The 14325-nt window shown below is 33.3% G+C and overlaps 2 protein-coding genes across 3 annotated transcripts; one reads left to right on the top strand and one right to left on the bottom strand.

The window, feature by feature from the left end:
• Window positions 1–1346: 1346 nt before the first annotated feature.
• On the bottom strand, window positions 1347–2971 carry LOC123212217. Of its 2 annotated transcripts, none has more exons than XM_044631297.1 (4): window positions 2088–2971; window positions 1929–2000; window positions 1770–1814; window positions 1347–1636 (listed from the first exon to the last, which is right to left on the bottom strand). In XM_044631297.1, exons 1-3 carry the CDS (start codon window positions 2736–2738, stop codon window positions 1809–1811), a joined length of 729 nt encoding a protein of 242 aa, XP_044487232.1. In that variant the 5' UTR covers window positions 2739–2971; the 3' UTR covers window positions 1347–1636; window positions 1770–1808. The 2 variants fall into 2 exon arrangements, with proteins under 2 accessions (XP_044487232.1, XP_044487231.1); XM_044631296.1 differs by having other exon boundaries at window positions 1347–1639; window positions 2088–2970.
• Window positions 2972–6944: 3973 nt separating this feature from the next.
• On the top strand, window positions 6945–14147 carry LOC123211843 (E3 ubiquitin-protein ligase HOS1). The gene is made up of 10 exons (XM_044630769.1): window positions 6945–7181; window positions 8124–8514; window positions 8839–8973; window positions 9088–9263; window positions 9689–10096; window positions 10215–10373; window positions 11345–11842; window positions 12314–12451; window positions 12701–13422; window positions 13634–14147. Exons 1-10 carry the CDS (start codon window positions 7074–7076, stop codon window positions 13806–13808), a joined length of 2910 nt encoding a protein of 969 aa, XP_044486704.1. The 5' UTR covers window positions 6945–7073; the 3' UTR covers window positions 13809–14147.
• Window positions 14148–14325: the final 178 nt, after the last annotated feature.

Raw genomic sequence — 14325 nt, forward strand, 5'->3', positions numbered from 1 at the left:
CTTATAACATTCTCACACCGCGTTTAGCATTTTAACAATCTAGCACCACGATATTATGCTCATGGTTGCCCTATATTTTGTCATCTCGGGCACTAACTTGACATTCTAGTAGTCCAACAGCACTATATAAGCTGGGCAACACAGTTTCCTTAACTTCATATGATTTTATACAAAACCTGAGAGCTGCTTCACATATAAAGAATAATGGAAAAAAGAGAGACAGTGCACCAATTTTTTTGAAGAATCATTCAAGTTGATCATACAATATTTAAATAACAAAAAATATAATAAATGCTGCATTACCAACATCTATCAGGACATGGCTTGATATGACTCACCACTTCTATATAAATATGAACTTTAAATTCTAGAAAACCATGACAGGAAAAGAAAAGTTTCTGAAGGGCGTCTTTCTAGAAGTGGAAGATCCTGCCAACATGAGCAGAATTTTAGAAAGTTACAGAAAATACAAAGTAGAAATAACAGCTAGCCCAATCAGCATGTAAGTCATAGATTTTCAGATGCCAACTTATGTCTTATATCATTTAACCATTTCAATATATTCGCAGGTGCCCACTGCACACTTATTTTTTCAAGAAACAAAGTCAATGTTCTATCCACAGAGGTTCTCAACTTCACCTGATAAAGCAACTACAAGATGAAATTGATTATTGATTATGAATCTAAATCAACTTCACCTAACTAAGGGTAATATGAAGATGACCGACAGTTGATAATCAATCCAACTCAAATTCACCTAACAAGGGTAACTGCAAATATAAAATTGATAATTCATCATCAATATAAATAGTTAAAAGGGTAATATGAAAATGAAAACAGAGCTTCCATTCCAACCTAAAAAATTTGCATATGCCACTGCATACCTCACCAAAATGTAACAGAGAAAACACAGAATCTTCCATGAGATCAGAAAATCTAAAACCAACTATAGGGCTATGCATAATACTTTCCACCACTCTAAACATTCCTGATGGCATAGATTACATTTATTCACAACAATTAAGGGAGTAGTGGTAATGTCGTGACTATGATTATTAAAATGTATGGAAAGATCAAGGTGTAAAAATGAAGTCAACACAACATGTTAACTTAAAACCTCATCAGGTTTGCTCTTGATAAAGCTCAGTTCAATGAAGTATGACTCTTCCGGTAAATGGGAAGCATGCAGTGCCTCCAATAATAAATTCTGCATCTGATAGGGGCTTGTAAACTAAATACATGCTTGGTACTCTGCCCCCCAACGATGTAGGGAAGCCTGTCAAATATAATAAGTAATCAACACATTTGAACAAACAATCCAAAACACGACACCATTCACAACATCCTAAAATTAAAAACACTTAAGTTCTCTCTACTCATCCATAGTCAACCGTTTACATCATAAAGCTACAAGTAAATAAACTAAATGCTACTCCTGCACCCTACAGGAATGAACTTTCCCTTTTTCCTATTCTCTCTTTTATTGTTTGTTTTTCTTCAGAAAATAACTTCCCTTCCTTTTTACAAATTTTCATTATACCTCAAATTGAGGTCTCAATATTGTAGGTGCAATCTTCCCAACCTCCCATACAAGCTTTGAAATTCCCAAATTCGTTGTAAGTTGTAAATACATCGACTGCTGCAACAATCATCATCAAACTCTCAGTTTCCTTAAAAAATAAAATACAATAAAATAAAAATAATAAAAAGAAAAACTTCAAAAAAGAGCACACTACATGTTTATAACAAGTAAGGAAGAAGGACAACACCTTTGCAAAGATGAGCCGAACAAGTATTTATTATAGATTTTACTTCTGCAGAAACAAGCAATATTGAAAATTGATATCAGCAACCATCAGCAACCCATTAGACATTAAAATTGGAAAATAATATAACACGTCTACACTTATAAAGAGAAATAACTTAACCTTCATTGGAGCATCAGTGACTCGATAAGCATCAACGGTAAGTCCCACCAACCACAGTCCAGGGAAAACATTCTGCAAAAAAACACCGATTTTTTCAATGAACACAGGGTCAACAAAGAAAAGCAAGAGGCAAACGACGAGGAAGAAAAGATCTATTACATCTACTTGTTTCTGAATATTTTTGGGACGCTTCCTGGGCCGACGGGCCGGTCTTGAGCCCGTCATGACAAAAATATCCTCTTCAATCTCTTCTCTTGACAAAGTCAGCCAAAACTTGATCTTCTCCTTCTTCTCACCATGACAACCTCTTGATTCCACCATCTCTCTCAATCTCATCGACTTTGGCTTCGAATTTACATTATTCCTACTCGGATTATGACTCTCCATAACCCCCGCATTCACCAACGCTTCTTGAACTCCCTTCCTCGGCCTCAAATTCCACGGCTTCCCAACCACTACATCTTCAACTTCGTTCTCGTGTTCTTCTTCGTCTTCTTCAGTTTCGTTCTTCTCAACCTCCGTACCCATCGCTTGCTTCAGCAACCTCTCACTCTCATCCTTCTGAGCTTTCGTCGACGAGGAGAACGATAATCGTTGCACGCGGGAGGAGCGCGATCCAACGCGATGAGGACGTACAGAATCGTTCTGGTTGTCGGCGTCGGCGTCGTTGTCCGGTTCTGAGGCGTCGGCGGGAGATGGCATTCGACCTCTGTTGTGGTGGTGAGTGGTGGCGGTCGTGGTGGCCCCCCATTTAAGAAACGGCAAAGAGAAGTTGTGCAGCGGGTGTGACTTCATTGGTGCCGTTGCCATATCATCATATATCACACGTGCCGATAAAGCAAATAATTCAAAGAGAGAAAAAATAAACCCTAGACGGAGGCAGAGAAGAGAGACTTCGAAAATGAGTTTGGCTCGGAGACTTTCAATTGGAGTATGATGATGAAGAAGAGAAGAGGAGGTTAGGTCATGTGTGTGCGTGTGAGTCACTGTGTATTTTTGTATAGCAAACCTTCTTCTTAGTTTTCGCTCCGGTTCTAAGCCTTAACATCGTGCCTTTATTTTGTTTTGTCAGTTTTACCCCTGTCCTTTTATTTCTCTTGTGGGGTCCCTTTTTTTTTTTTTGTAGTTCTGACTGTATATTCACCGTCTGATGTTGGGGTAGATGTGGACCCGTCTCAATTAGAGTAGGAAATATAATTACATGTCCGTTACTTATAGTGGTGACAGAATGAAGACGTGGCAATATATGAAATTCGTGGTCCCACTTGCGATGAAAGTTGACATGTATTTCCATTTAATTTATAGTGAAATTTAAGATATATAATTATAATGGCCGGTGACACAAAAAATTAAATTAGCGTATTTGATAAAATCTCCATTTAAATTTTATCTCTCATTTAAGTTTTAATATATAGATGAAAACATATTTATAAGAGTTAAAAATTTTAATATTTATTTATATGTTGATTATTATTAAAAAAAATTGTGATAATTAAGAATAAAATTATTATTTTATCATTAAAATTTAAAACTTTAGATATTTCTCTTTAGTTTAAAAAATTAATAATTTTACATAGAATTAAGTTTAAAAAAAAAATTACTTTTTCTCTCAACTCTAGGGTTTTATAATTTTAAAAAAATTTTGTTTGCAACGACCCCTATAAACTCTTTAAAACTTTGTTTCACCCCTCATTTCAATTTATATCATCTTCAATGGTTGAACAACAATTGTTAGACGATGAAGCGTCATCCAAAAACATCAACTCATTTTTTTTGATGACGGTTGGATGGTGAAAGGGTCAACACCATCCTTTCTTTGATGTTGAGCTTTTGTCGATGTTTTATTGTCTATATCTAAATGACGAAGTGTAATTTAGCCACTATCCAGTTGTGATTTAGTTGTCGCCCGTAGAATTACTAAAAATTATATAAATTGAAATGGGGGGTGAAATAAAATTTTAAAAAGTTTTTGGGGGTAGCTACAAATAAAAAAAATTAAAAAAGTATGAAACCCTAAGTTTGGGAGAAGTGAATTTTTCAAAATTTAATCTCAAAGAAAAATTATTAATTTTTTAAATTAAAGAAAAAAATAATATAAATTTTTAAGATTTTAGAATTTAATAGTAAAATGATGATTTTATTTTTATTTTTAACAAAAAAATTAATGATAATTAATTTATTAATAAATTTTTAAAATTTTAAAATCTCATAAATATATCTTTATCTTTGAATTAAAATTTAGGTGAGAAAAAGTCCTTTGGCATTTTAAAATATCACATGAAATTGGTGTCCTGTTACAAAACTAATTATTATTAATTGAATATATTACAAAACTAATTATTATTAATTGAATATAAGGATTTTTACTTTGTAGCTATAAATTCTAGGGTAGACTAGTAGCCCTTTGACATTTATAAAGTTAATGTTTTCAAAAGCAGGTTATAAGCACAATTATTTAAGTAAGTGTAATTAGAAACGACAATTTACGACTAAATTATAAGATGGCTTCTGCTTGTCCACTATTAAAACTCTAATTATAAATTGACCATGGCATAGTCAACACGTTTAAGTGTGACGTACCCTATCAATTAACAAATTATTCAACAGAGTCAATGGGTACCTACCTAATTTTTACAATTTACAATATATTTATATGTGTAACGGCGACATGTTTTTTTTCATTAATATTAATTATCGTTATTATTTGAAGTTAAAAATTATTTAATCTTTGAAATAATACGTGAAAAATTAGAAGAGTGTTGTTGTTAATTTTAATTCGCACGTAACCTATAGATTTAATATTGAAATGATAAGATTTATTGGAATAAAGATAGTGAAAGGTACATAGGGATTCCCCCATGTGCATGAATTAAACTCAATATTTTAAATTATAAGATATTAAAATTTGAAAAAAAAAAAAAAATCAACCTACAACTTCGCTTCCAAACAAGTGGCCAACTTCGTTGATATGAGAAGAATGCCAGAAAAGAAAGTTTAGTTTGAAGGCCCAAGAACTTTTTCCCACCCAAGGTTTCTTCTTTTTTCTAATTTTTACCTATTATTTTTTTAAAAAACCAAAATACCCCCTTATTTATTAATGTTTAAAATTTTGCTGTTATCCAATGTGAGAGAGAATGGATTTTTGAGGGTATAAATATAATATTTTGAATTTTGAATAAAAGTTATTAACTTTAAAATATAAAAATCTTAGATGGTGAAAATAAAAAATAATTTTTTAAAATAAGATAAAAAATGAAGATAAATTATTATTTCTTTAAATAAATAATAATAATAAAATTTAATATATAGATAAATAGATAAATTTTTAAAAGGTAACGGATGAAAATTTAGAAAAAGATGAAACCTTGGGTGGAAATAAGTCCTTTGGCCTTAGTTTGAATTAGGGTTTAAAGCTGATAGTGTGTGATAATTGTTTGCATTTTTTAATCACTAACCTGCCAAACAATAATTAATAATATACATAGAAAAACAGTTATAGCATACACGTATCATTTATATTTAATTCAACCATTGTTTGAAGCAAAACTACCATGAAAAAGAGCATTTTATGGTGGCTAATTTCACCTCTTGTCAGTGGATAAGCTATTACGAAATATGCCGCAAATGATTGACGGTAATAACTTATGCAAAGACGAAGATGTCACGATGGAGTGTCGGAATATTGTGAGCACATCAAAAGCTGAGTGACCATCGTCACAACAAAGTTTCATTTTGTGATCTTCCATGGCCGTCACAAGACACCAACAAATGGAAGTTCAAAGGCTAACGGCTAGAGTTTCCGTTTTGGGGGAAAAAAAAGCTATCAGATTTTAATTCTTTTGATGTTTTAATGGAATCGTTGTTTTACTTTTAACCCTTGTTTTATACACCTCGTAAAATCATTAGAAATTTTTTTTTTTAATGGTTTTTAAGATATATTAGAATTGTTTGTGTATAAAAATAATAAAGAATTAAATCTTAATCATATCGTTATTTTTTAAATTAAATTAATTATATTGAATAAAATAAATTATTAATCTAATAATAAATTATAATCAATTACAACCAATTTAGTTTTTTTTTTTAATTATAAAAGAATATGAATGTAATATATTTAAGGTTTTAAAAGTAATCACATAAATCATAAAAGATTGATTTCATTTGTTTAATGCTATTATAATGGTGTAAAAATAATTTACCGCATTAATAGTTAAAATTTGGAGTTAATTGTTAAAGATTAAAGGAGCGTTTGATTTAAGTAATATTTTATTATCAAAATAAAAAGATTACCTTGGAGATAAATTACTTAGAAGATTATTGAGTATAAATAATTACTATATTTGATAAATTTTGATAGGTATAAATAATTATTATCTTTGGTTAAAAGTAATAAAATATTACTAATAAATTATTTTACTTAAATACCCTTGAATATAATTATTTTTAAATATTTTTTATATTATTCTTCATATTAATTAAAAATAAATTTATTTTTTATCAAAAAATTAATAAATAATAATATAATTATAATAAAATCAAAATTACCTTAATAATCTTTAAATACCTAAGGTGAAGGTGGTAATCAGATTATCACCTATATTATATGTCATGTCAGTATTGGTAATAAAATATTACTGTAATATTTTATTACTGATAAACTAAACAAGGGAATAAAAGATAGATTACTAAAATAATATTTAAATACAGAAACCAAATGCCCTAAAAGAATTTTTATATTTTGAATGTTTTTATCCAATAATTTTACAGAATTTAATAAAAAAGTAGTTTTTTAAAGTTTTAGAACGAGAAAGAAAGTATCATAAAAGAAGGTTGGAAATATTGTTCAGCCTCAATAATAAAATTAATTAATTGAATTAAATTTAAAAAATGGGTAGAGGTTGCGCTTGGGCCTCGGGGCAACCTCTTCGATCAATTTTGTCGGACCATGAGTCAGAAGGCAAAATTCTCAAATTGACCCGACCCGACCATATCGGATCCAATGATTAATCTCAAAATTCCAATTTGAATTCTCAGAGTCGCCCTCTTAGAAATCGTTTGTTTCAAGCCCTAAGTACGATACTCCCTCCAATTACTTAAAATCACCATTTGGGTCTTTTGGAACGAATCCTCGACGAAGCTCCACATATGGATAAAACTGAAATCAACGGTCTAAATTTACCGTCGATGTCCGCTGACTGTGGCAGAAACGCTAAATCGCCCCTTCAATCTAACCACAGTAGCCGCGCCGTTCAGGTACTCAGCACACACTTCTCCGTACCAGCAGTAAATGACTAAATGTACATAATATGCTTATGCTCATTTACATGAAATCCTAAGTGTTATTTTAGGGTTTTAGGTTTCAATTAAACTTTGGTGGAGTTGAAGAACCGGGACGGTGCCATGTGGAGAGATGTCTAGTTCTTAGGACTTCACGCTGCTTATATTTTTTTACTTGGTACTTTCAAGTTGTTTTTTAGAGCTGTGTTGAGAATTTGGAAATTGGAAATTTTGGTGGAAAAGATTTTGGGCTTTCTTTAGCTGTTTATAGTAAGGGTTTAGAGTCTGAGAGGTAAATATGTAGAACATGTTTGGTTTTCTTTTACTTGCATTGTGAAGAGAGCTAGACTAAGCAAGATATTGTGTTTTAATTTTTTTTGTAGGTTGGAGTGGAGGAATATAGAATTGAGTATATGTTTAGGGTTTGCGATTAAAGTAAAATCGCATTTTATAACTTATTTTTGTTTTGGGTTTTTTATAATGTAACAAGTTATGGTATCTAATTAGGAAGGGGTTTTGTGGTACATGGTGTTCTAGCTTCATCTTTTAGTTGTCTTCTGTTTTATTTCATTTCTGATAATGCATCTAAAATGGCTGTATTGTATTAGGTGGTAGTCCAGTCATAGAATTGGAAATGGTTCCTATTGGCGATTGCCTTATTCAGAAACTTTCTCCAATTCAAGAGATTTGGTTCCATAGTTCCAAGCACTGTGTTAGTTCAAAAGTTGAATCTATGAATCTCTCTTGTTCACTTCTTTTTGTCTTGTTATTATTTTCAAATAATGAGAATAAAATTATGTAAATGTTCTCATGGATTAAAGATAAAAATGCCTTTACCATATAATGTGCTATTGAGCTTCTGCTAACAACGATTAGATTTATCAGGAACTTATATTTTCCTATTAATTTTAATTTTAGGAAGCTTTGGAGCACTTGGCATCTATTGATCTCAGTGAGTTGTGCAATGAAGCCAAAATTGAGCGTTGTCGGGCAACTAGAGACTTGAGAAGCTGTGGGCGTTGTGTACAGTGTGTGTTGAACTCTTGTGGACATGCCTCTTTATGTGCTGAGTGTAGTCAACGGTGTGATTTTTGCCCAATTTGTCGAATACCCATACCTAAGGATGGAAATAGACTTCGGCTTCGCCTTTATTATGAGTGCATAGAGGCTGGTCTGATATCCAAAAGATGTGATGAAAGATTCCAAGATATAGAAGATGGGGAGAATCAACTAACTGCTGATATTCAACGACTTTATTCTTTGTTCGACATTGCCTTGGAGAATAACTTGACTTCTTTGATTTGCCATTGTATCCTATTGTTACATCAATGTCCCAATTTTTATTTGTATTTTAATTTTTGGGCATACAAATTGAGTTTCCTGTCTGCATGACTTATGATATATGCCATTGTATTTCACTGTGTTAATAATTCTTAAAATTATGGATTTCTTTTATTCTGCCTTATTTCCTGGAAGAAGAATTTCAGCAAACTCTGAAGAGTACAGTAACAGGTCTAATTTGAAGACAGCTTGATATTTGTATTATATGGCACAGATATATGTTATTGCTATCTGTTTAAAGGTTGTTTTTCTCTTGTTGGAAATGCATGTTTTCCTTAAATTAAATTCACAGATGTTAGAGATGTTTGTATGGACGAAGCTGCCGTGTCCAGTGATCCTGTCATTGCCTTCTTGTTGGATGAAGTGGTCATCAAGGATTGGTGCCAGCGGGCATTCAAGAATATCATAGCTGAACTTCAGCAGATATGTATCCTATATATGTTGTTAATTTTTCTATCCAATGCATGCTGATTCCAATTTATGCTTCTGAATATTGTCTGGAGTCTACTGAAATTGTTTGTTTCCTAACCTTTCTCATTAGATAATTTGGGACCAGAAGAGATGAAAACTAGGCTAAGTATACTTCTAAAGTTTCCAGTGCAGCTGGCTGGCATATCTTGTGTGATTGAAGTTTTGTCATCATCATTTAAGGATGATCTTTCTGCACAGGTTCATGACTTGCACCAACTTCAAGAGAGTGTCGTAAAGACAAAACAGGTTTGGTTACAACAAAATTATGGTTATCATTTATTCTTTTCATATCCATTTACTGTTTTCTTTGTCCTGTTTCTTATTTTTTATATATTATTTCTGAAATTATTACGTCACATATTTGTTTACCTTTTTATGAATGACAAACTATATTCTCCTTGTCGTTTAAGGCTTCTGGTTAGGTATTTTCTTTTTCTTGTATAAGTTCTTAGAAACTGTGACCTTGAGAAGCACGATTGATGCTAAATAGGATTTAAATAGAAAAATCAACTCTTGGCGCATCCCATGCTATAACTGTGCTTCGGTGATATATCATTGTTTACTTAGCATCTGCATATGAATATTGTTTTTATTGAATATATAAATTTGTGAGTGGACATCTTTCAGTAAGCAGTAAAGTGTTCTATCTAAATATTGTTTTGTTGTTTCAGCATTTGGAGATTATGATGTGGTGTGTAAAGCACCGATTTTTGGCGGATGTGACATCTCGTTATGTTAATTTCACATCATGGCACTCTTCAGTCCGTCAAAGGAAATCAGTTGCAACCAAACGTGCATGGTTTGATGCAGTAAATTACTCTGCTGAGTCCACTGTACAGGAAGGTTCTCTGTTCGTTGAAGATGCACTAGCTAATCTAGAGATAGAGCAGGAGTTTGAGCAGGGAAGGGGAGAGGAACTAGAACTTGCATCTTTGCACAAGGATGACGGAGGTTTGTCCTCCTTTAAGTTCAGGATAGAGGGATTGTCGAATTGCTACCCGTTTGAAAATCTCCGAGCTGCTGTTGACATCCTATTTTTACATGGTAGTTCTGATTTGGTTGTTGCAAAGCAGGCAATTGTATCCTTTCTCCATTTTAAGTTACTTTTTGCATACTGGATGATATTGTTGGTTGTTGGTATTCTTAATCAAGAAATGTTCTTGTATTTTTTCCTTTATTTTCTTAACTGGGGCACAGTTTCTCTATTACCTCTTTGATCGGCATTGGACAATGCCTGACGAAAACTGGAGACATATTGTGGATGATTTTGCAGCCACCTTTAGCATTACCAGGCATTCATTACTGGAATCCCTTACTTTCTATCTTCTGGATGACCACACAGATGAGGCTTTGCAGGTAACTTGTGGGCATGAAAGATTTGTTGGATTTGAATGCAAATTTTGATTCCTTTTGAAGGCAGATTATTTTAAACGCTTCATTTTTTCAATTCATTTGGTTTCATTATTTTGTTAGTCTGATAATTCAGGAGGCCACAAAATAAAACTGTGAAACAGTTATGAATTTGATTAGGAATTGATTTTCTATGAATGACCATACTTTTCTAGAGAAGAGATTGTTGCAGTGTAACTGTTGGAATTATAAAGTATGAGCTTCAAAGACAGTCTTCATTAACATAAGTTCGGCATGTCATGGTTTCTATTGCTTGTTCTAGCTCGAAATTTAATACAGGGTTTTGCATTCTACCCTCTACATGTAGAGCTCTTTTAATCTGTGTAAAGTAAATTATCTAGTTTCATTGTTTAGTTTGTCTGATAATTGAGAAGGCTACTAAATAAAACTGTGTAAACAATAGAGAGCTTTTATTAGGAAGCAATTTCGAAGGCACTTCAATGCTTATCTAGAGAGGAGATTATTGAAGCATCATTCTTGGAATGGTAAAGTATTTTTATGGACCAAAGGAGGTCTTCATGTACATTAGCTAAGCATATTCATTTTTTCTATTGCTTGGTCAAGCTCAAAATTATTTGTACTAGGCTTTGTATTAGATATCTATGTGTAGAGCTCTTTTGATCTGTCTACTGTAAATGATCTAGGAATAAAACTACTAGAAGCTCCATTAGGAGAAAAAAAATTCTATTTCTGATTTTAAAAGCATCCAAGTTAATTCATCGAAGAATTATTATTGTGAGGGAGATTGAATTCTTATAGAAATTTCAAGTGCAAGTTTCAGTTTACGATTTGTTCTTTAATAAGTTTTTATAGTAAAAAGAAGTGTTATTGGATGAAAGTGAAGGGATTTTTGTTGCTTTGCAGAAAAAATGTCATGTTTGTATTCTGATTACCTTTGACCCAATTATTTTGCTCAGGAAGCTTGTCAGCTTCTTCCAGAGATCTGTGGCCCAACAACTCATCCGAAGATTGCTCGAGTTCTCTTAGAAAGGGAAAGTCCTGAGACAGCTCTTATGGTACTGCGTTGGTCAGGTCGGGAAGGTGGATCAGTGCTGGTTTCACTCAGTGAAGCTGTGACTGCTGTCCGGGTGAGAGTAGAGTGTGCACTTTTGACTGAAGCTTTTACGTATCAGAGGACACTTTGCGGCAAAGTGAAGGAAAAGCAGTTGAAGTATGGACCAAGTGGGGGCTCTTCTGATTATGTAAAAGGTGACTTTAAGACTTGGGAGCAATGGGTGGAAATATTGGTCACTGAAATTTGTTGTCTTTGCATTCGGAGGAACCTGGTGGATCGGATCATTGAGTTACCTTGGAATTCCAATGAGGAGAAACATCTACATAAATGCCTATTAGATTTTGCTACTGATGACCCTTCAACAACGATTGGCAGTCTTCTTGTTGTCTTCTATATTCAGGTAACTTCCTTATCTATTGTAATCCATTTAATGTGAACTTGAGTACTGCTTTGGTTGTGGGTAGGCATCCAAGTATCTGATTTGTCTGTTAATATAAGATTTTTCACCATTTAGAGGGTCTGGTAGTCATACCCATATGTCATGGACACAGGCTGTAGGTGGTAAAGGGTGATAAATTCTGTGGAGTCCATATTTTAAGTTATATCTGATTCTAATTGGATTAAAATATTTATAAGTAGATTCTACTGCTAATCTATTTATGTGTGTGTCTCATCTCCCTCTTTTGTGTAGCATTGTCTGTCATGATAATATGCTAGGAAGTTACTAAGTTACTCTTTATTCAGACTTTGTTTAGCTGTCAGAACTGCACGAGACATTTTGTTAGAATGGCATTATATGTTCTTTTTGTTAAAAGAAACGTTTATGGTTGGCTGTGGGCTTATGAACTTTTGTATTTCTTTACCATTTCAGCGTTATCGATATGCCGAAGCATACCAAGTCAATGTTAAGCTTAAGAGTGTCGAGCAAGACTTCCTTTCAAGGAATCCTGACGGTGAAGAAATTTTATCTAGAATGCAATCACAAAGTCATTGGAGAGCAAAACTTGTTGTAAGTGTTTTAAATGTTTATAGCTAATAAGGTCGCCTGCAAGTAATTGAATTCTGAATGGCTAAAGTCCTGATTTATTGAGAAGGTTTTTTACCAAATTTTATTTCTGGTTGCAACTTTGTTTGTTTACATGACACATTCATATATTCTTTTGTCATTAATGCTGTCTTGAAGAAGAATTTTGTTGAGCACTTCAAAAATAGATATTGTAGTTTTAACTTTCTTGAATTTATTATACATGTTAAACAGGATTCATGCATAGAGTTGTTGCCGGAAGTCCAGGGGCAACCAGTAAAGAGTGGAAAATTGCCAACCATTACTGTTACTTCTGATGAAGAAACTGAAATGCCAGCTCAATCCGATCTTTCTGAGTTGCAAGAACCAAAATCCACTGATTTGTTGGCACCTACATCTGATTTTTCTCTTTTGGGGATGAACCATCTTACTCCAGCTGAATCATCAGCTGTTGAAACTCCTACAGGACTAGATGGAATTGTATACAAACCTCACATTGAAGTTGGCAACTATAGTACATCAATTCTTCAGGAAGGATTATTTACAAATACAGGGGGAGCGAAGTATGAAGTTGGTGCCAGCAAAGATTTCAAATTTGATAATATATCAACTCCTGGAAAACGTTGGCCTAGTCTTATGGATGCAACACCGTTGAGACATATAAACAATTCATCTAGAGCTCTTTCAAGTAGACACCGGCAAGCTAAGCTTTCGGATAAAGTTTCACCTGAACCTGAACAAAATGGGTTTGCAAGCCAATTCCAGAACACAGTTCCTCGACATTTCCTTAGAATGTCAACTAATCCAGTTTCTACGCCTAGCAGTAACCGTGGCTTGCTGAAAGATCCTTCACAAGACCTGCGTTCTAATTTGTCTAGTAAAAGAGTTCATTCTGATAGGGCTGATGGATTATGGAATTTTGCTTCTTCAGAGGAACCAATGGATGTCTCTTGGAGGTAAGAATTATAGTTCTTTTTTAGTTTTCTCTCCTAATTAATTCTCTTTGCATGCTAGCTTTCTTGTTTGACTGTGGAGTGTGCTGATTTAGATTTGTTTTTTTAGTTTTTGTTCTTGAGAGTTTCATCTTTTTCTTTTAGTTCATGCTACATGCAAAAACAGTTTCGGCAATTCTATTTATTTGTGGGTGGGGTGTTGTTATTTTTTCAGCCATGGAATAAAGTCGCCCGCTGTGGAAGATAGGTATGCAAATGCAAATGGTGGGCCAAGATGGAGGTCTGATGAAACTAGTGATGAGGAAGAGGAGTTGAATCCAGAGAAATCCATGGGAGTAGCTTCTACTCCCTTGAGGGGAATTAGAAGAAGCAGATTTGCGAGGAAATGAAGATTAATTTGGCCATCTAAAACTTGGATTCTAAGAAGCACGGCCAGACTGGTCCAAAAGTTACAAATTTTTAGAGTGTGAGCAGCAAAGCCATAAATTTGGTATTAAAGAGTTGCACAGGTAAAAGCTATACAGTTCCATGGAGGGCAGCTTTCCTTGTATACACACTATGGTTATCGTCTGAATGGTGATTGAGGTTTGACAGGTCATTATCCTTTTGCACAAAGGTTAATCAACAGTGGCTTTGTAATTCAGAGAAAACGATTCATGCCAATATTGGCCACATTTTTGTAACATTTTAAAGTAAGCTAATTCTTAATGTAGTATTTTGTTGAGATATACTAATATGAACTTGGCTTGAGTTGAGGTTAACATTTTCTTCCATGAATTAATAAATCTGGCAGTCAAATATAAGTTTCTATCAAGAAAATTTAATTAGTGTTACTATAACATAAAACCTATCACTGTCAAAAAAAGGCTGACGGTGAAAGGGCATAAAAATTATTTCAGTTTTCCA

Source organism: Mangifera indica, chromosome 3, assembly GCF_011075055.1.
Source record: "Mangifera indica cultivar Alphonso chromosome 3, CATAS_Mindica_2.1, whole genome shotgun sequence".
NCBI classification, from domain to species: domain Eukaryota; kingdom Viridiplantae; phylum Streptophyta; class Magnoliopsida; order Sapindales; family Anacardiaceae; genus Mangifera; species Mangifera indica.